Genomic DNA, 21,315 nt, shown 5'->3' with positions numbered 1-21,315 from the left:
AAATACTTGGGACAGGACAACAAAACGTGGGTGCATTTGGTCTTAAATGTGAACTTTGGGCAAACATAAATGAAATGTAAAGAATTAAATACAGTAAATAAAACCAATACAACAATCATTTACCCTAACACAGCAAGCAGATCCATCAGGATCAGTGCACCAGTCTCACAGAAGTCAACGACAGTTCTACCATTTTACTTTTAAGGTCAACCTTGAATGAATTGCTTGTAAATCAAGAGATTAAGTTCTTTGCCTTAATTTGTTTCAGTGGGAGAAAGGGAACTTTTGTCACCAATGCAAGTTGCAGTACTTCTCAATTCCTAGAGACATTAAATAAATGTTCATTGTTTTTAGATTCTTCTAAACAAGGTTGAGAACGTATGGCAAAAAGGGAAATATTCTGACTTCCTTGGTTTGGAATCTTACTTCAGACACTTAGGACAACAGTTTTGAGGATAAGCACACAAAAAACACAGATAAGGACAACTTAGCCACTGAGTTGGGTTAGCAAAGGGGGGCGTGGTACCAGTTACCCTCTATGATTTAAAATATCTAGTAAGATAAATTGCTGTACGACACTTTTTGTCTTTAAATTCTCCATGTCGCATGACTATGCTACCGTATAAAGTAATTTTAAAAACAGAGAAATAAGAGAACTACCTTATTTTACCCATTTTTATGCAACTCTGAATAAAATTAACTGGCTGTAATACAAATAGCTCAAAATGCGTTACAACTGCATCCCTTAGCTCTGGAGATGGACAGAGTAAGGCTGTAGGATCGTACTGCCGAGCTGAGGAATATGAATACAAGATTACATTATGAGAACAATAGAAGAATCACAGACTCTGTGAACGTCTTGAAACAAAGAGAGAATCCTTCCAAATGCTGAGCAGAAATTGCTGGCTTTTATTAGCTACCTGAGAAGAAGTGAAAGACTTGGGTTGCAAGTGACGAAGTAGAAACTATCTGGTGTCCTCATTTTCTAATGTCACAACAGAGAGAGCAGAGAATATCTACTGCGTGTCATATACCTTTCAAACTCTTATCTCCTTCTCTGTGCTTCTGCATATTAAAGGAAAGCGCTGGGAATTAAGGGGGGAAGAGAACCCCTCTTTTCTACCTAGATCTGCTGAAATAATGGGCTTCAGTGTGCCAGTGTAACTGTCTTCCTTGCCTGGTATCAAAATGGCTGGATGCAGAACACTTACAATGCAGCAAGGCTTAGCCTCCATCTCCCTTATTGCCAAACACTCCTCCCCCTTTTTATTCCATAACCTCAGTAGAGGGGGGGACCACACCTCAAATCAACTTCACTGCTACCACATTACATCACAAAATTTCAAAAGCAGCAATTTACCTCTGCAATTTTGTTCTGCCATTAATTAAAAATTAATAAATTTTAAATTTTAAAAATAAACAACCCACTGTTGTTTTAATCTCCAGAGCCACAGCTTTTGTTCGTTCCCCACAGAGCTGGCTATCAAGATGGAGAACAAAAACCTGAGCTACTTCTGAAAGATGTTGCGCTCAGCCGCAGAGCCACCCGATCCCGCCCGCCTGCGCCTCCAAGGCCTCCTCCGGGTCCGAGCTGATTTCACTTGGGAAGGCTCATCAAACACCTGAAAATGGATGTCGCCTTCCGATTTAGAAGACGGGCCCGGCCGACCTATTCAAAACAGACGCATTTCAGTCTGCCTAGATTTGCACAACCCTATTTGCATAAGGAGGGTGGGAAAATGAAAACGCATTTAGAGATCTGGTGCCGCCAAGGCCGGTTCCCCTCCCCCACGCCGGGAGAGAAGGAGGAGGAGATCATGGCTGCTTCCAAAGGGGCCAAACCAGCCCCAGCGGGCAAATGCACCGAGGGCATCCAGAGGGCCACCATCACCCGCCCTTCAAGCCGAGGACAGCCCTAGAGGCGCCCCGGCCGCCCCAAAGTGCGCAGCAGCTCTAGCCGGCTGCTCCGTTTCATTCATGCAAGCGCCATCCGGAGAGGAAGAGGGCTGCCTCTCCCTCCATCCCGGCAACCCGAGCCGGTTACCTGCTCAGGTCCTTGAGATCGGCAGCCACCGCTGGAAGGTGAGCGGCGAAGGAGGCGCGCTGAAAAGCCCCGCTGCTGCTGCTACTACTGCTACGCTGCCGGCCGCCAAGTCCCTGGCCGCCAAGTCCCTCTCCCTCCTCTTCGGTGCCCGATGCGTAACTGAGGCTGCCTGCGCCGCCTATCTGCGCTCAGCGTCCCTTTCTCACTGTCTCCCTCTAGCTCTCGGCGCTTATTTAAACAGCCACCACCTCCGGTGGCCACGCCACATGGGCTGACAGCTTTGCTCCTCGCCGCAGTCCAATGAGAGCTGGGGCTGGGCCTCCCGGCGCAGACCCTGGGGCGATGCCAGCCCCTTGGCTCACGGGAGCCTCTCGCCATCGCCGCGCGGAGGAGGAAGCAGTGAGCCAAAGAGCAGCGCCGCCGCGGAGCACGCGCTGCACCATACTCAACCCGCCTGGGCAAGCGCAGCGGTGCCTGGCAGGAACTGGGCCAGCCGGCCAGCCTGCCCCGCGCGGCGCATCACATGCCCGGGGAAAGCCTCCCCGCACGCACCGGCGTGACCCGGCCTGCCCTCGAATCATTTGCGACCTGCGGGATTGCCCCGTCTGTACCTTATTTTCGAGTTTCGTAGGGATCCCGCACGGATCTGAATCCCCGGCGGTGTCAGCCTGGATAGCACAGTCGCTTAGAGCCTGGTGGTGCTGATAACGCCCAGGTTGCAGGTTCAAGCTGTGTTGCAGAGGGTTGGACTAGATGAACCTCAGGACACCTTGCAATTCTGTGGTCGTGTGGAAGCCATTCCCAGGCACCCCTTTTAAGATTTATCAACACACACACCCCGTCGAGGGCGCGGTGGGGAAAGTGAACTATCCTGGGCCTGGGATGTGTGAAGGGCCCTGTTATGGGTCCCTGCTTCGTGGTGGGCTCTGCAGCGCCACCCACAGGCACTTCTGCCCCAGAGGATGCGCTTCCTCTGCTCAGCCAGCCCGCTAGGGGAAGCCGGCGCCTCCAACCTTGCGGCGCTGCCTCCTCTCTCAGCGTCTGGGAAGTAAATTGAAACAAATCAGCCCGCCCCTCTCGGGGGAGCAGATGGGCCGATATGCTTGGTGCGCGCTGATGAAAATATTCGACGTGAAGGAGCTTTGGCTCTCTGGGAGAGAAGTGCACTTAATCCCCCCCCCCCGTCTTGTTGTTATTGGCGTAACCTCGTAGCTTCCCCCCCCCCCACACCGCTCTTGGAGGCGCTGCTATTGCTGCGAAAGGGGAATAATTAATTAGGCTGATCTCTCTCTGGCTTTGCCGAGCGCGCGGCCTACAGGGGAAAAAGGAAGTAACTGGTGTCCCTGGGAGCCCAGCGCGGCGCGCTGCTTGCCTCGTTACACTCTGACCGAGTTCTTCCCGCGTCTCCTCCCAACAGAACCCGGCAAATGCAATGTACAAAAGAGAACCACACTTTCTTTAGGGGCCTAAAGTCATTGATTGGATGTGTCCAATCAGGGAGCAGGGGGATGTAGGAGTGTACGTTGCCTGGCCAATCTCAGAGGCTGTGTGGGAGTTGCTAGGAGATAGGGTGATGTGGTGACTGTATTGAAGGGGATGGCTCTGTTTAGGAAATGAAGCTGATGGTGATGCAAGAAAGCGCCTGTGAATTGTGGCTTATTTCAGGTCATTCACCTCAGAAGAGTGCGAGCTTCCTCGGTTACTACAGTTCAGCCTTTAAAGCAGACTCTGGCTCTGTTAAATGGGCTCCCGGGATTATGTTCTCTCTACACGGGAGTATACAGTCCCAGGCGACAGTTAACTAGCTTTCCTTACGGTTTGGGAACAAATAATGCTCTCCTCACGGAAGGCATCACGAGCTTTTCTTTGCCTCTCGGGATCTGGTGGCGCTGAGGTCTATTGCTGTCTGCTTTCCTTCGCCTCATTCCAGAAATGGAGTGAGCTCTGAACTTGCGGTAACTCTGCACTGATCCACTCCCACTTGCTTCTCTGAAATGTAATACTCCCTTTATAATGCAACAAAACAAAGCAGCCACCCACTTCCACCTACCCTTCTTGTAAATGCTTAATCTTAAAGTGACTCCTTATGTTCTTAAGAAGAGGCCTGCTGGATCAGACTAAAGACCCATCAGATCCTGCAGTCTGTCTCTTCTCACAGTGGCCAAGCAGAGGCCTGTGGGAAGCACAAAATGGAATAGGCTTGGGAAAAGGAGGATGAGCCTAACATCCCTTTATTATTCAGTATGGTCACTTTGTGAATTATATCCTTGCTTGCTCCAAGCTGTACTGTATTTCAAAACAGCATGGCATGGTTTTGGACCAGAACTGAGGAGACCCACAGAGAACTTCCCACTCAGCCATGAATCTCATTGGGCAACTTGCCTAGTTGTCTCTCAGCCTAACATACTTCACAGGCTTGTCAGGATAAAATGGGGAAGGGGGTATCATGTCTGCTTCCCATGAGTTCCATAATGTAATCATATTTAGTTTTTTTCATGTGGTGTAGTCATTTCTAAAAAGAAGGAAAACAGCAACTTCCAGGGCCCCATTATTTATTTTCTCTCATATTTATTTTTTTGTTCTTGCTTATCCCCCAAAATAAACATCATAGTCATGTATTTGTTTATATACTCCTTGGTGCCACAATAGTCTTCCAAGTGGTATAATAGAATAAGAAGTGTTATTTTATCACGTTAGATTGGGAAAACTGAATTCCCACAGTGATAATAGTTTCCTTTCCATTCTTGTGACTCAGGATATTCTGTGGAACCCAGCTTCATGGTAACATGACGTGGGAGCAAAGAGGGCATGATTTAAACTGGCAGATCCCATGGCCTCTCAGTATCAATGCATATTATTTTATTATTAAAATGATCCATATTTTATTTGCTTGGCGAGATTTACCACCTGTATCCATCTGGATTCTCAGTGTGCCACCAACCCAGGCTTGAAGGCTAGGAAGGAGGAGTTGCTGTATTCTATAAGAATCCCTTCTGTTCAGATTCACCAGACAGAAGCTCACAGCTTCAAAATTTACATTAGTTTTCCCCAGACTACATTTGTCTCCCAACAAAATAGAAACAACAATAGATCATGGCCAGACTGGTACCCAGGATACTAGAGCACAGGCCTAGAGGAGAAAATGACAGAACACCCTTGTCAGGTTTAGTTCCCAGCTGAAACCATATACCGTGTTTCTCACATTTTAAGATGTCCCTATAAAATAAGACATGGCACGATTTTCTGGAGGCAATAAAATATAAGGCATCCCCCAAAAATAAGACATTCTGAGTGGGAGCAGTGGTGGGAGCAGTGGTGGGAGCAGGTCTGCATGGCGCTTTTGCAGCGTGCGCCTCGCAGAGCACTGCTGTTTCTCCTGGGTCCCGCTCAGTCGGGACTCTGCGCGGTGCGTGCTACTGTCCTTGCTGGCTCCCGCTGAGTCGGGGCTCGGCACAGCGCACGCAGCTGTCTTTGCCGGCTCTTTCTTGAATGAATCCCCCACCCCGAATTCGACCAAGCCCAGAACAGCATGCCAATCACACCGACGAGCAACCGACGTCGCTTGCTCCCAGCGGCCGTGAAGGGGCGGGGCTCCGCTCGTGAGCAGGCCGGGGGGAGGGTGAGAGCAGAAGCGGCCATTGGGTGAGAGGCGTTTCGCGCCTGAAATGGCCGCCGCCGCTGAACAATGGACGAGCCTATGGCGGGAGCAGGGCCCACCGCGGCCGGTCCTGTCGCCATGGGTGGGGAAAACGAGGCTGAAAGCCGGCAAGGCCCCGCAGACCGGGCCGACGGAGAGTCGCGGCTCAACCTGTTGGACACTTGCGGGGTGTGCGGTCAGAACATCCAGAGCCGGCGGCCCAAGCTGCTGCCGTGCCTCCACTCGTTCTGCGTGCGCTGCCTACCCCCTCCGCATCGCTACCTCATGCTGCCGCCTCCCGCCGCACCTTCGCCGGGCGCTGGCGGCCCCAAAGACCCGCCGCTGCCTCCGCCGCCGCCTTTGCTTCAGCCTTCCCCGGCCCCCTCGTCGCCCGTCGCCACGCCGCCCTCGCCGCTGCACTGCAACCCGGGTAAGGAAGCCCGCGCGGCGGCCGTGTCACGACTGGGGGGTGAGGAGGAGAAGAGCTCGTAGTTATCTCAGAGAGGGAGAGACCCGACCCAGCGGGAGCCGGCAAGGGCAGCAGCGTGCGCCGCACCGAGCCCAACCCAGCAAAACTCTGAAAGCTTAATACCGGTAAAAAATCAAAAAGCTTAACAAAAAAAAATAAGACATCCCCTGAAAATAAGCCATGGTGTGTTTTTTTGGAGTAAAAATAAATATAAGACATGTCTTAAAATGTGAGAAACACGGTATATAGTATATCGATAGGTCTGTAATCGTTTAGATGCAGCCCCTTTCCAGCCTAAAACAGTTGCTCATGACCACTAACATATGACAACAGAGATACAGACACAGGAATGAGAACTTGTGGCAGATTCAGATACCAGCTTTTAGCGATGTCTAGTCTAGCAACACTATTACAGGATCTAACAAAGTCATAAACAACACCAGGGATTAATTCTGGTCATACAGTACTGCAATAGACACTTAAAAGGGAGACTGCAGTGTGGAAACAGTGAATTACAATGAAGCAAGAGGTTCTGTGCTATGATCACTTGTGGAGTGAATTGGGAGTAAACAATGTTAATCTCTCTACATGTGTTAATTGGCTAACCAATGCTAGTACTGTTTGTTCGTATTATTAACTGATTTTTGTGAATGACCTCTATGAAGAACATATCAAGGTCTGCATCTTTTGCATGCAATTTCTTTAGACCTGTTTATAATCCCTGCCCCCAACAGTATGATGGAAAATAATCCTCAGAAGTATGCTACAATGTTTGTCTGTTCACACAGAGGATAATACTGCTTATATTTGATATGGGTTTGGCAGATCATTCACAACATGGTCAGCTCACCATCATATCATGATTCATTTCAGTTGCTGCAATGAGGATGCAGACAGAATGCCTTCAGGAGTGGAGTTTGCCGCATGTCTACTCGACTTTGCCCATCCTGGGTATAACCTCTAAGCAGAAGAAAGTTAAGTGGATGGGTCTAAGTGGTGGTTTATTTCATTCTGTTTGCATGTCTGTTTTTGGCTCAGAAAAGGCACTGGTTGTCCTGATGGATAACCTGGAAGAGCATGTCTCTGTTAATTCTCCAGTGACTATTGATACAATCAGCCATGATATCCTTCTGAGTAGCCTGTTTAGCTGAAGAACTGGGGGCATGGTGTTTTGGTGGTTCCATTCCCACCTGAAAGGCAGATTCCAGAAGGTGGAACTGGCGGATTACCTCTAGGTAGGTAGACTGTTGCGTTCTACAGGGGTCTGTCTTGTCTTGTTCTCCATGCTGTTTGACATCTACAGTGAATGAAGTCACTTGGGGTTTTGGAGTGGAGTATCATGAATATGCTGATGTAACCCACCTCTATCTTTTTTACATATTTTTCATATAAGAGCACGATAATTTTATTAGTGGTTAAGAGCTAACAAACTGATCATTAGTCCTGATAAGATAATGTTACTGTTTGTGAATGATTAATCCGTTTAGGCAAATGATGTTAATCTGTTCTATACAAGGTTGCACTCCACCCTACAGGACCACAGTTTTGGTGTGCTCTTAGATCCAGCCTTGTTACTAGAGACCCAAGTGGCTTCAGTAGCACAGAATGCCTTCCATCCACTGAGACTGGTACAACAACTGTGACTCTTCCTGGGCAGAGATACCCTGATTAAAACAATCCATGCAAAAGCCCTACTCAAATTATAGAGGGAAGAACTGAGGCATGGTATTAACAGCCCATTTCAATGCTGCTTATACCCCCAGCTCATCTTGTGAAACCTCTTACTCCCCCTCCCTCAAGGGAAAATCTCAGGGCTTGTAGTCCATGCCCATCATTCTTGAGAAGCCACCTTTCCCTTTCTTCCTACCTGTTTGTCCTTTGGGAAAGGTGGAGGGGTAGGGCAGTGAACAAAGCAGCTGTGCTCTTTTATATACAGTACAGAGAAACTGTAGGAACTGTGCAATAAGTGTAGAACCAGGAGATCTGGGGAAATAAAATACTGGAACATATAATCGAGATGTCACTTACTAGGTCTGTTCACATTCAGTGTTTCCTGTTTGTTTTTGTGTATTTTGGGTCTATGAACTGCAATAAAGTTCTCCGTGTGTGATAAACTCTTGAGAAATCTATCTGAAGCATACTGAAGTATATATTTATTCACCAGCTCAAGTTGTAGAGGAAGGTGGATTAAATACTTTCTACATCCAAAAACATTTATCAATGAAGTTTGATTAGCAAAATTGGAAGTAAGAAGGAACTTGACTAGTAACATTAATTACAAGACCAAACTACCATTAACATGGACAGAAAGGACTTCAACTTGGTATCACAACTTAATAACTAAATACTGTACATAATTCAGATATAAAAATTCTACTTTGCTGAAAATCTAATCCTTTATGTTGTAGTTTCGGATTTTGACCATTCGCTGAGGGGTCTGGGGCTTTCTGGATCGGTTGTAAGATGACTTGCTTGGGTTTTGCTTTGACTGAACTTCAAACTTAGTCCCTCTGACAGTCAAGGCAGCTGCTGGTACTCTTTCTGTGTAGTATGCATGGGCTTCTTCCTGAGAGTCTTCAAGTCTTTTTGGTTCATGGATAACCTGGGATTTCTCTGCAAATCAAACGGAAGAGAAAACGGATATTATTTTAATTTGATGCCAATTGCTCAGAGCAGCATACACATATATTAAATAGTGGAGACAGGAACCTCTAGGGGAGTGGGCAGAGCACTTTGAAGAATATCTGCCCACCCCAGTACCCCTATTTCCTATTGCCACCATTCAGGGGAGCAGAGCCCAGAGGTCGTATTATACCACTATTTCATACTATCAACAGCATCTGTTATTGTGGGGACACTACCATCTGTCTATGTATCTGACTTTATTATTGTGAACTGCTTTGAGAACCATTAGGGTTGAAAAATATTATACAAATACTGTAAAATAAATAATTTTCACATGCAGTTAAGAAGGCTGACATACTGGTGGGGGATAAGATAACTTTTAAATCCTTGTGATTTATTGCCTAGAAGAGAGTCATAGGTTTGGCTTTGCAATTTTTATTTATTTGGATTGTTTTAATGTTTTCTTCTCCTGAAGGTTTTTCATCTGATGGGAAAGTGCTGTAATCTGAGGCACAAAGCCTTTCCCCACTATATTCTTAATGATGTTGTAAAGTATAGATACAGTACATCTGTTACTGTATAGACATATCTGTTACTGAAATTCACTGATCAACAAACTTCTTATTAAGGTCACCAACCAACTACATTTTATATTTATTTGTGGGGCAATTTGTTACCGTACTTCTTTGTATGAAAGAGACCACTGCATTGTTAAACATCCTGTACTGAAGTGACTAGAACACCTATAGCAAATCCCACTTCAAATCTCATCTTTACCACAAACTCACTGTTTTAAGATGTAGCAGAAAGTGCATGGTAGATATCTAACAAGACTTTGAATTTTATTTTGCCTGATATTCCTAGGTCAGAAAGATGTTTACATTATCAGCTTGAAGGCTTCCATGTTTTAAGGTGAAATATCAGCTCTTCATCTTGCAGGGTTTTTTTTAACTTCCAATTTTCGCCTTTGGCTAGGCAGAAATGCAACTATTCAAACATAACTGAATGGATGGATATTTTGCATTTGTGCACTGCATTTCCCAAAAACACAAGATTTGTGTGATGAATTTACCCAGTCCAGCTCTGTTATGATTATTTCCATACTCAAAATCACTCATGCTTAACAAGCTCAGATTCTGATACTAGGAATTGTCAAGTATAGAAAATCACATCAGAATAAGTTAATATTTGTAAAGCACTTGAATGATGAAAAGTATTGCATAACAGCAAAGTAAAATTGCATTTGTAGAGCCAGAAAGGAGTTCAAATCTGTTGGTTAATATTCTACTCAGACCTCTCATTGTCTGGTGCTTTACCCACATGATGGAAAAAGTGTTGAAATTTTGTCCCATAAGCAAGAGTGAAAGATAACATATGACCCAACAAGAGCCAAATTTCAGCCAAGACAACTGGACCAATCATAATGAGCTATAATAAAAATGGTTCTTCAGTTTTCGTCATCCAAATTCAAATATTGCAGCACAACATCTATTGCAGTTCTAGCTATTTCCCATTTCTCTACCCTTTGGCAGCTTTTTATATGAAGCTATAATTCCCCAAGGGCTGAAGCTCTGACCACAAACCATAGAAACCTAAATATTGTCTCTCCCCCCTACTCAGCATATACCAGTATGTTGAGGTTATCAACTTGATTCTGTCAAGAATGCGGTAATTTTCCGAACAGATAAGGTAAATCATAGTCTAACAAATAAGGCAAGAGAAGGAGCTGGAAAACATTTGGTTTGGAGTCACTTTTCATCCTTTCTTCTTCTAACAGCAGCTCTGTAAGCCACTTTTAAAACTCAGGAGATGATCAAAATCTGTGTCAACTCAGTGCAGCTGTTCGTGAGAAGCCCATGCAAATAATCTTTTCTAGGTAAAGGGTCTCTTTGATTCACATCTATAATCACACCAACTAAAATACCTTTTACTAAACGCCAGCTGTTGGCCCAAACAAGAATGTGTTAGAACACAGTGAAGACAGCTCTCCAAGTTATATGACTGTTCTGGGTAATAGGGTGTTATACCAATGTTTTCTTCAGCAAACTGTAGCTCTGTTCCTATTGGGGAGGAGGGGATCTTGGGTACTAGACAACAGCTACAGAGCAAAAGAAATATTTAGTTCAGAACTGTGGCTCAACAACAGTCCGTCTGTTTCCTCTTGCAAGGGAGGGCAGAGATATTTTCCCAGCCTGGACCTCCGCATTCTGAAATGAGGAGAAAGAGTGATAACTAGTTGCTATGGTGACTAGGCCTTGGCCAAGCTGTGCCACAATGGCCATAGTATGAAGACGGTACAAACTTGGATACTTTAAGTAGCTTGGGCCCACTGTATACCCTGATAAGACCCTGGGATCATGTAAGGAGAATAAAGTGATATGATGAACTTTCCCCTCGATACCTGCCATTTACCAGTGCAGAACTAGATTTCAGTTATGAGCAAAGTAGGGAAGGGGGTGTGGAGAAGGATCCAATTAGCAAGCAAGAATTAGGGTGTTGGGAGGAGAGAAGACTGCATTTTTACACATACTGTACACAGTTTGCTTTTAGATTTCATTCTGGAGGCTTGTGAGAATTTTATACTGGGTTAGGTTTTTCTATGCTGACACACCTCTTTACCCTGGCTTTTGACACCCGAGGTGTATATTGATAGGACCCACATTCTTTTTATGATTATAAGTTGTTTTAAACCACTTTTAATGTTGTATTAATGTTGTAACCTGCTCTGGGCCCTCAGGGTAAAGGATGGGTAACAAACAAACAAACAAACAAACAAGCTATTGGTCCTGCCAGTAAAGTAGTAGGAAGGGAACAGCCTTCTTTCTCTAAATAACATGGGTAGATTGTCAAATCTAATTGTATCAATTCTGTTCCCTCTACACTGTTCCTGAATAAATGCAGCAAAGATTGTTTAGCAATGTATAAATCAACTCAATCTTTTGTATGAAAGCAGAGATGCAACAAGGACACAAAACGGTCCTTATTTTCACCTGTGAGGTGTTGGGAGGGTGGCATTTTAAAGTCTTGAGGTATACACATCAATGATATTCCAAAGGATATAGCAAAACAATGGCTATTATAAAAGGCACAGCCATACAATAATTACATACAGTGGTACCTCGACTTACAAATTTAATCCGCTCCGAACGGACTTTCATAAGTTGAAAAAATCATAAGTCGAAGCCAATGGGGGGGGGGGGAATTTAATCAATTAAGTCAAAAAAATCCTATCTAAACTGCATCCAAAATGGCAGACGGAACTCTGTTCATAACTTGAAACATTCGTAGGTCGAGTCATTCGTAAGTCGAGGTACCACTGTACCACTGTATACAAGATTGACCCAACAAGACTGATTAACAAAAAGCTCTCGTGGTAACTCTTCTCAAAATCAATCTGCATGTGTCAGATTAGGCCACTCTATGTAGCAGCGATTTTTGTCCTATTGAACTAGACTTGCATCTGCATTTTGAGAGCCAGCATTTCTTTTTTGCATTCAAGTTTCCAATACTAGATTAGGTAATTGGTGTCCTTGCAAACTGCCAGGTGTCCTTGCAAACTGCCAGTTGAGTTTCGCCAGTTGACAGCATGAAACATTAGGCAAGTTACTGTGACATCTGCATGTGCAAACACTGTTTTAGCTTTAGCAACAGGTTCTTGACCTGCAGTATCTTCAATGTCTCGGTCTACCAAATAATTTTGGCATAGTACGTGGGTTACTGCCAACAGCACACATGCCATCCCATACTGTCATCTGCCACAGACTATAAAAATTCTGCTATACCAGGACATAAAAATAATCTGCAAGTGCATTACAGACGTTACATTTTCAAAGCCCTTGGTAAACGTTAACCAAATAATCAAAATCCTGAAGCTACTCTGGAGAGGATTGTTCAATTTGTGAAATTGTCTGGTGGATTCATTTTAAACAAACATGCCAGCACGGAAAAGATTAAAAGCAAAAGAGACGGTCTAATACTGTGGAGGCAAAAAAAGGTAAATGAGCTAAGACAATGAGTCAAGAATATAAGAGGAACCCGCTGGATGAGGCCAATGGCCCATCTAGTCCAGCATCCTGTTCTCACAAGGACCAACCAAATGACTGTGGGAAACCTGCAAGTAGAATTCGAGCATGAGAGCACTCTCTTCTCTTGTGGCTTCCGGAAACTGATATTCAGAAGCATTGCTGCTTCCAACTATAGTCACAATGGCTTGTAGCCATTGATAGCCTTATCCTCCATGAATTTGTCTAATCCTCCTTTAATGCCATCCACGTTGGTGGCCATTGCTCACTGCCATTGCTGGAAGTGAGTTCCATAGTTTAACTATGTTCTATGTCAGGGGTGGGAATCTTTTTCAGCCATGGGCCAGTCCACCATCGCTCAGACTATATATTTTTTTGGGGGGGGATGAATGAATTCCTATGCCCCACAAATAACCCAGAGATGCATTTTAAATACAGTGGTACCTCGGGTTAAGAACATAATTCATTCCAGAGGTCTGTTCTTAACCTGGAACTGTTCTTAACCTGAGGTACCACTTTAGCAAATGGGGCCTCCCGCTGCCTCCACATGATTTCTGTTCTCATCCTGAAGCAAAGTTCTTAACCCGAGGTACTATTTCTGGGTTAGCGGAGTCTGTAACCTGAAGCATCTGTAACCTGAAGCGTCTGTAACCCAAGGTACCACTGTAAAAGGACACATTCTACTCATGTAAAAACACGCTGATTCCCGGTCCGTCCGCGGGCCGGACTGAGAAGGCAATTGAGCCGCATCCGGCCCGCGGGCCTTAGGTTGCCTACCCCTGTTCTATGTGAAGAAGTACTTCCTTTTGTCATCCTGAATCTTCCAACATTCAGCTTCATTGGATGTCCACAAGTTCGAATATTACGAGGGAGAAAAACTTTCCTATCTTCTATCACTATGCCGTACATAATTTTATAAACTTCTATCATGTTACCTCTAACTCACCTTTAATCATAACTAAAAAGTCCCAAATGCAATGACCTTTTAAAAGAGATCGATAATTTTGGCATCCCTAAAGCTAGGATCACCTCTTGTGAAGTTGTTGTGCAAGTTCAATTCCACCCGCTTTGGCAGGTATCCCATCAGCAGTGGTGAACGGTGCCGCTTGGCTGCCCGAGGCGGTGCCCCCTGGGGGTGGGCGTCACTTCGCAGCGCACCTGTGTCCTGACGCATGCATTGTGATGTCATGACACATGATGCATGTGCCAGGACAAGCCAGGACGGACTGCGCATGTCCGCACAGAGCTACTGCTCTGCTTGGGCACCAGCGGCGCTCGGCGGCTCGGGCAGAGGAGGCAAGGGGCGGGCCAGGGGCACTGCCCCCACGCTGCCCCCGCCAGACTGGAGCTAGGGGTGGCCCGTCTCCTATGCCCCTCCATTGCTACACGCCTGCCCATAAGGTCCTCTGGCTTTGTTGTTTTCATTTAGTTAATAGCTGTACATAACTCTCCCAGATTTGGAGATACTGCAAGCTCATCTCTAATTTTTTTTCGTGGAATTTGTGAGAGGACCTCAGCAGCTATGGGGGAGTTGCGGTTAAGGAGATGCTGGTAATGTTCTTTTCAGCACAGTGCAATAGCTTCTTTATCTTTTAGAAGTTTGGTACTGTCTGTTGAGCATAGGAGGCATGATTTATTGGACCATAGATGGTCTTTGTGGCTTTAAAAACACTCCATGCATCATGAGTGTCAGCTAAGTGCTGGATCTCTTGAGCTTTTTTTTTTTTTATCCACCAGGTGTTATTTAGTTCTCTTATTCTTCTTTGAACCTTAGCCTTAGAGTCAACATAGGTGTTTTTCTTAGTGGTGCAGTTTCTATCTCTTTGCCAGATGAGAAATGTCTTCCTTTCCTTGTCAATAATGCATTCAATCTCATGGTCATTCTCATCAAACCAGTCCTGGTGTTCATTGGTTTGATATCCAATAGTTTGTTCACAGGCTGCAATAATGGATGTTTTTAGCTTGGTCAAGTATTCCTCGATGTTGTCAGGAAACTCCAAAAGCAGATGGTCCTTAAGAGTCGTTTGGAAGCAACCCCACTTAATAGGATCTTGAAGGGCTTGAGTGTTCATTTTGTGCCTTGGTTTCCTTCCTAAATATATAGAAAGCTCTTGGCCAGACATTAGCAGTTCAATCCTAAATATGCATGATTGGATTAAATTCAGCTGAATTCAATGTAATTTTAATATGTTAAGAACTGAAGACTTAAGCAACGGCCATGTTTGCACATCACAGTAAACCATAGTTAACAGCTTACAGTGGACATGTAGTCCTCCTCTAGTGTGGGTGGAAGCAGCAAACCACATTCCCTGGCTTAGTGTTGATCCTCATAATTGAGGATTCCAAAACAAACCCTGGCATCATATTATGATTGTTCAGATTCCACCCACATTAGGGAAGGAACAAAGCAGGGGCCACTTGCACATTCATGGTAACCATTTATTATGGTTTACAATACTGTGAAAGTGCAAATGCAGTCAAGGCTTACAATCAGAGTTCTAATATGGACATGGCGAAATTTATTTCTGAGATTTTTTTACTCTAATACAAAGAACTAATTCATAATAACTTCACCTTTTATAAAGTCTGCATCAGAATGTATTAAAGCTGTGCTTTTATATCTGCTCCAAACAAAGCTCATGTCATGAGGACAGGCAATGAACATTTACATTTCTTCCTTGGGAGATTTTTATCAAAAGTGGAATAATGCGCTGCATTGTATAACTAACTGAGAACAGTGATAGTGTGTCTCTAACAAGCTTACCTGATAATCTCAAAATGGCCTTTCTGTAGCAGTCTCAAAGTTATACAGTGGTACCTCAGGTTACAAACTCCGCTAACCCAGAAATAGTACCTCGGGTTAAGAACTTTGCTTCAGGATGAGAATAGAAATCACGTGGCGGCAGCGGCGGGAGGCCCCATTAGCTAAAGTGGTATCTCAGGTTAAGAACAGTTTCAGGTTAAGAACGGACCTCCAGAACGAGTTAAGTTCTTAACCCGAGGTACCACTGTATCTAAAACTAGTAAAATGTGGATGGCTGGTTTCCAGTACTAGAAAGAGTAATTTTGTACTCTCGAAGAGTAAGAAGTTGCCTTGTCTGTCAAAGAATCCCTGAACACCAATCTTGGAGCTCTATCCAATACAGAGGCTATTGGAAAAAGCTCTGGGCACAACATTAGTTCATCTGGGGTACATGCAGGCTTACTGGAATCCAAGAGAAGGGATTGCACTCCCTCCTAACATTGCAGGAGAAAGTCAGTAGGGAAGGACAATATGTATTTTGGGAATGTTCTGCAGAGCACAGTTTGAAAACCACTGTACTAGAGTAAGTAGTGGAGCTGAAACTACAGACATCTATTAATAGGGCATGCAAGCATGCATTCTCCACTCATTTCAAAACTGGCAAACAAAGAGCAAGAACACTGTGGATTGCACCATAAGTAGGGCAGAGGCATTCCAATGTCTACTGGCATAATGCGTCAAGAAACTGCTGTAGTGTACCTGACTCGAATACAAAATTAAATAGCCACTTCATTCTATACCATGCTTACCTTGCTCGTTGTTGCTTTGGGGGCTGAGAATAGAAGGGCTTGAACCCATCTCTAGAATCTGCCAGATTTCCTCCAGGGAGCCAGCAGTACCAGATGATGACAACAGACCTTGCTGGAGTTGGCTGGGACTTTCTTTTGTAAGTAGCTGAGACTGGTTTGGAACTAAGGTTTCCTGCCTCGGGGAATCTGCAACACGATTTCCAACAACTGATTTTGACTGAACCTGTGGAAATGACAGTATGCCCTCAGTAATGATCATGGATCAATGACATCTGGAAATGAGCTAAAAAATATCAAAAGCCTCAGGTTAAGTTTATGGTCTACTAAGACCCCTAGATCCTTTTCACATGTTCATGGTAAGCCAGGTGCCTGCCCCCCCATCTTTGTGTTTGTGCAGCTGGTTATTCCTGCCTAAATGTAGAACCTTACATTTGTCCCTATTTAATTTCATTCAGTTAGTTTGGACCCAGTTCTCCAATCTGTTAAGGTCATCCCAAGTTTGTCTTCTGTGGCATTAGCAAAGAATGGTGTCATCTGCATCCTCTCAATTCCTTTGCCCAAGTCATTTATAAGGACAATGAACAACAACAGGCCTAGGACAGAATTCTGTGGCACCCCATTTGTCACTTTCCCCCCAGGATGACAAGGAACCATTAATGAGCACTCTTTGGGTTTGGTCAGTCAACTAGCTACAAATTTACCTAACCTTGTCCAGCCACAATTTACTAGTTTTTCCACAAGTATATCATGGGGGACTTTGTCAAAAACCTTACTAAAATCAAGATACACTATGTTCACAACATTCCCCTGATCTACTAAGCTTGTAATTCTATAAAAAAAGGGGGGGGATGACATTTGTCTGGCATGACTTGTTTTTGAGAAATCCAAGCTGGGTCTTAGTAATCACAGCATCTTTTCCTAAGTACTCACAGTCTGACTGTTTACTTTTCTGTTCAAGGACCTGTCCTAGTATTGATGTCAATCAAGATGGGTTTAAGATGGGTTGGCACTGATATTTCATAACTGAATGACCTGGAAATTCAAATCCAATATGAAGACAAACTAAGTTTGACATAACACTACTAACAGCATACGAAGGGGCTAACTGCATGTCACATAGAACCCCAATGCTATAGGGTTTACTATGTAAAAGCAGCTTGGGGAATTAAATATGGAGTGGAGAAATAGTGGGAAGTGCTTAGTTCTTTTCCTGTTTGTGGTGACTCTGTTCCAAATTGCATCTCCACATGGTTTTCTGTCCAATGGGGTTCAACATTATTTTATTAGCTTAATTATAGCTCCATCTACATACAGCGTGCTTTATTTACAAAGAATGAGAGGACGTATTCCTATCCCAAAGGGTTTACAATGCAAAAATAGACACAAGAGAAAAAACAGAAGAAGGCCAGGGAAATGTAGGCGGGTAAACAGGTGGAGAAAATACAACTCCAGTTAACTATACTTCAGCTTAGTTAAAGGAGAGCATTGAGTCTCTAGCGGGTTGTTCAAAAGGCTTCATTAAAAAAGGGAATTTTGGTGAGGGATTTGAAGCAAATTAAGGAGATGGTCACATGGAGATTCAGTTCAGGGAGATAGTTCCATCCATAACAGGGAGCAAGGGGAATAAGGCAGTTGTTTCAGGGAACACAAGACATTTGGGTGCCTAGGCGAAGGAGCTGGATGATTTAAGATCACAGATAGAGAAGTGTTTGGACATATGTGGGCCTGCCTCTGAAGATGATTTGGAAACTCCAGCTGATGCAGAATTTGGTGCCCAGGTTGCTCACCGGGGCAAGACAGTTTGAGCATATTACACCGATCCTGGCCTGACTGAACTGGCTGCCAATTAGTTTCAGGGCCCAATTCAAAGTGCTGGTGTTGACCTATAAAGACTTACATGGCTCAGGACCACAATACCTCAAGGACCACCTCTCCCCATATGAACTGCAATCATCATCTGAGGCCTTTCATCATGTGCCTCCTCCACATGATGTGGCAACACGAGAATAGGCCTTTTCTGCAGTGGTTCCATTTGTGAAATCCTCTCCCCGGGGAGGCTCACCTGGCGCCTTCAATATACATCTTTAGGCACCAAGCAAAAATGTTCTTCTTCAACCAGACATTGTATGTCTTTTAATGTGGGAGGAGGGGGTTATGGGTTTGTTTTGTTCTTGTTTTTTTACGTGTATTTTGTGTTTTTATTTTGTATTTTATGCTGTGAACTACCCTGAGATCTTCAGATGAAGGGTGGTATACAAATGTAATAAACAAAACAAGCAAGCAAGCAAGCAAGCAAACAAACAGAGAGCTAAGGGGAAGCAAAGCAATAGGTTAAACACCTATAAATACAAATAATAAACAAACAAACAAATAAGTATTTTAAACACTGATTGGAAGGAAGCGGCTTGTGGGTGGGTATTTGAATATAATAAGTTGGACTATACCTGTTTCATAGGGATTTCTGCTTCTTCACTACAGCTGCTGCTTCTCAGGAGATTTTCGGTATTTAAGTTCTCAACAAAATAAGGACACTTTCCTGGGGCATGCTTTCTCTGTGCATACTGTAACTCCTGCCATGAAAAGGAACAGTCTAAATTAGTAGGTTTGATTTCTTACAAGCTTCTCTCAATTATCTAGAAATATGTTTTAATAAAATGGGGTGGGTTAAGCACTAATATTCTCAGGAAAAGAACAGATAAAGCTCTCATTCCCTAACGTACTTCCATTAACAGTGGTGGTCAAAACTGATTTTCTACTTACAGTCCCAAACTCCAGTGATTGCACTGCCCTGGAAGACTGCGGCCATGCATCCGCTTATGCATGCCAAACCCCATTAACAAACTGGAGCACATGCAATTCAGTGCACCATCAATGAATTCTCTTCAGTTACAAAGCTAAAACAATTCTATATCACTTATAAATATTTTAATAAGGGATCACTGTTAGATGACAGGTTTTTGTTGTTGTTTTTTTACTAAGGTTGGGCTGGTACTCCCAAAAGCCTTGTCTTCTCATAAAAGCTCTTTTTATCATTATAGCACTTCAGTTTGCCTACATTTTCTAAAATTTAGCTACTAATCTGATGGTGTCTTTTGTTTGTAATTATATTACTATATATATATTACAGTCTCAATTTATTTGTTGTTCTTTTTAGGCTTCATATGGCTGTATAGCATACATTTTTATTAAAATGAGCAAAAACAACCAATCAATTCCTCTCCTCAGTCCACCCAACCCATCCTAATATTACATTCCTATACATGTCTACCCAGAAGTAAGCTCCATCGAGTTCAATGGTACTTCATTTCACAGAAATTCTAAAACAGAATTTAAGTTTCCCTGTTCTTTATTTCTTCCCATAACTGAAAGAGGTGACTAGCTATAGACTTCACTACCCTTGCAAACTGAGGAGAGGCACTGGACAGAGCAGCCAATTCTGTTGGTTTAATTTTACATCATGAGCCAGTTGGCTGTTCTATGACTGTCTCTCTAGACTTGCTTCATGTAGGTCAGGGGTGTCCAACTCCCAAGAGACTGCGATCTACTCACAGAGTTAAAAACTGGCAGTGATCTACCCCTTTTTGGGGTAAGTTGTTAAGCTTTTTTTAGGGAGGAGGAAAGCCCTGTTTTTTTAGGAGGGCGGGGCAAAGTTGTTGAGCTTTTTAGGGAAGCCAAAGTTGTTGAGCTTCTTTGGGGCGAGCAGTGATCTACCAGTGATCTGCCACAGATGTCCAGTGATCTACCGGTAGATCACGATCTACCTGTTGGACATGCCTGATGTAGGTCATTGACTCCAAAGACTCATGGGAATCACAGTAATCCCAGGGACTCTATGTGTGGAATCTCACACAGTGTCCTTCTTAGTGCATAAAAGAGATAATCAAATAGATCTGCTGACATCTTCATCTCAGAGCCTTCCCAGTCCTCCCAGCCAGGAATACACAGAATGCACAGAATCACTGCCATACAAGACAGCAAATATAGCTGGATCCCACAATTTCCAGGCATGAAAATAAAAAAACCCAACTTGCCTTCCCTGGACTACGTTTACTCAAGCGTCTTTCAACTGAACAGCCAACGTCTTGCAGTTCAAACCTTGTAATATCACACTCCTCCAATACTTTGAGCTGTCTTTTATGATAGAAGAGTCAGAGTTGCAGCCAACTGTGTTCCAGCATGCCATGGAAGTGATTGCTGTTCACAGAGATCTTCTTTGGTGCAAGGGCTGCATTCCACCTTGGTCAACCTTCCAGGAGCTGCATGCCAGTTCTGCAGTGTGGCCACAAGTGGGTTATTTCCCACTCTCTGCTCATAAAATTAACAATCTGAAGACTGGGAAGGGATGATTTGTACCCCCATCAGAGCACTGGACTGGGTGGAGACACTTAAACCTTTCTGCCAACCCCTGTGCTGTGTCTACTTTATTTCTCAAAATCAGTGAGATCTTGGGTGGGGTATAAAATTTTTGCTGGGGGTGTGTGTGGATGCAGCCACTCTACCTGTAAAACATGCATAGTGAAAGCATGCTGCATGTCACTCTCCAGTCCACAATTTGCACACAGTCATCGCTGTGACTACCGGTTGGAGAGGGCTTGGCATTCTCAGCACAAGCTTCCCTCCGAACCAGGCCTTATGGCAATACTCCAGAGGTTCTGCACATAAAGCAAGTACTGACATGTCGCTTAAAGGAGAAGATTACATTACCTGTGTTGTAAGCTGGTACTGGAGGTGCTCTAAAGCCAAAAGACGGTGCTTGGTCTCCCTGACAAATTCTTTAGGATGTAGGGCACAAGATGAAGTGTGACCCTGAGGATGCTTTGAAATCTTGAAATCCTGAGAGCCTAGAAATCCTAAGAAAATAAATAGGTGGGAGTTTTCCACTTTGCATTTAACATGGCATTTTTAAATAGAAAATGTCTTGCCTACAAGAAACTGCTGCTGACAGCTGTAAATGAATTACACTGTT

At 44.1% G+C, this 21,315-nt stretch overlaps 2 protein-coding genes across 6 annotated transcripts in view; both read right to left on the bottom strand.

Moving 5' to 3' along the window:
* The window catches only part of FASN (fatty acid synthase), a 66,315-nt gene extending 63,932 nt beyond the window's left edge, over window positions 1-2,383 (bottom strand). The window contains exon 1 of the mRNA XM_035104295.2: window positions 2,045-2,383. The gene's annotated coding sequence lies outside the window, so the exon portion shown is untranslated. The remainder of the gene's footprint in view (window positions 1-2,044) is intronic.
* Window positions 2,384-8,286: 5,903 nt separating this feature from the next.
* CCDC57 (coiled-coil domain containing 57) overlaps window positions 8,287-21,315 on the bottom strand; it is a 50,974-nt gene continuing 37,945 nt past the window's right edge. For 4 of the 5 annotated variants that reach the window (XM_035104301.2, XM_035104300.2, XM_060271901.1 and 1 more), the window contains exons 15-18: window positions 21,054-21,199; window positions 18,794-18,919; window positions 16,350-16,572; window positions 8,287-8,763 (exon numbers count right to left, since the gene is read on the bottom strand). In XM_035104301.2, coding sequence (XP_034960192.2) covers window positions 8,540-8,763; window positions 16,350-16,572; window positions 18,794-18,919; window positions 21,054-21,199 — 719 coding nt within the window. In that variant the 3' untranslated portion in view covers window positions 8,287-8,539. The other variant, XM_035104303.2, reaches the window with a different exon arrangement.

The sequence above is a fragment of the Zootoca vivipara genome, chromosome 2, assembly GCF_963506605.1.
Source record: "Zootoca vivipara chromosome 2, rZooViv1.1, whole genome shotgun sequence".
Taxonomy (NCBI): domain Eukaryota; kingdom Metazoa; phylum Chordata; class Lepidosauria; order Squamata; family Lacertidae; genus Zootoca; species Zootoca vivipara.
This window is presented reverse-complemented; position numbering and strand designations above follow the sequence as displayed.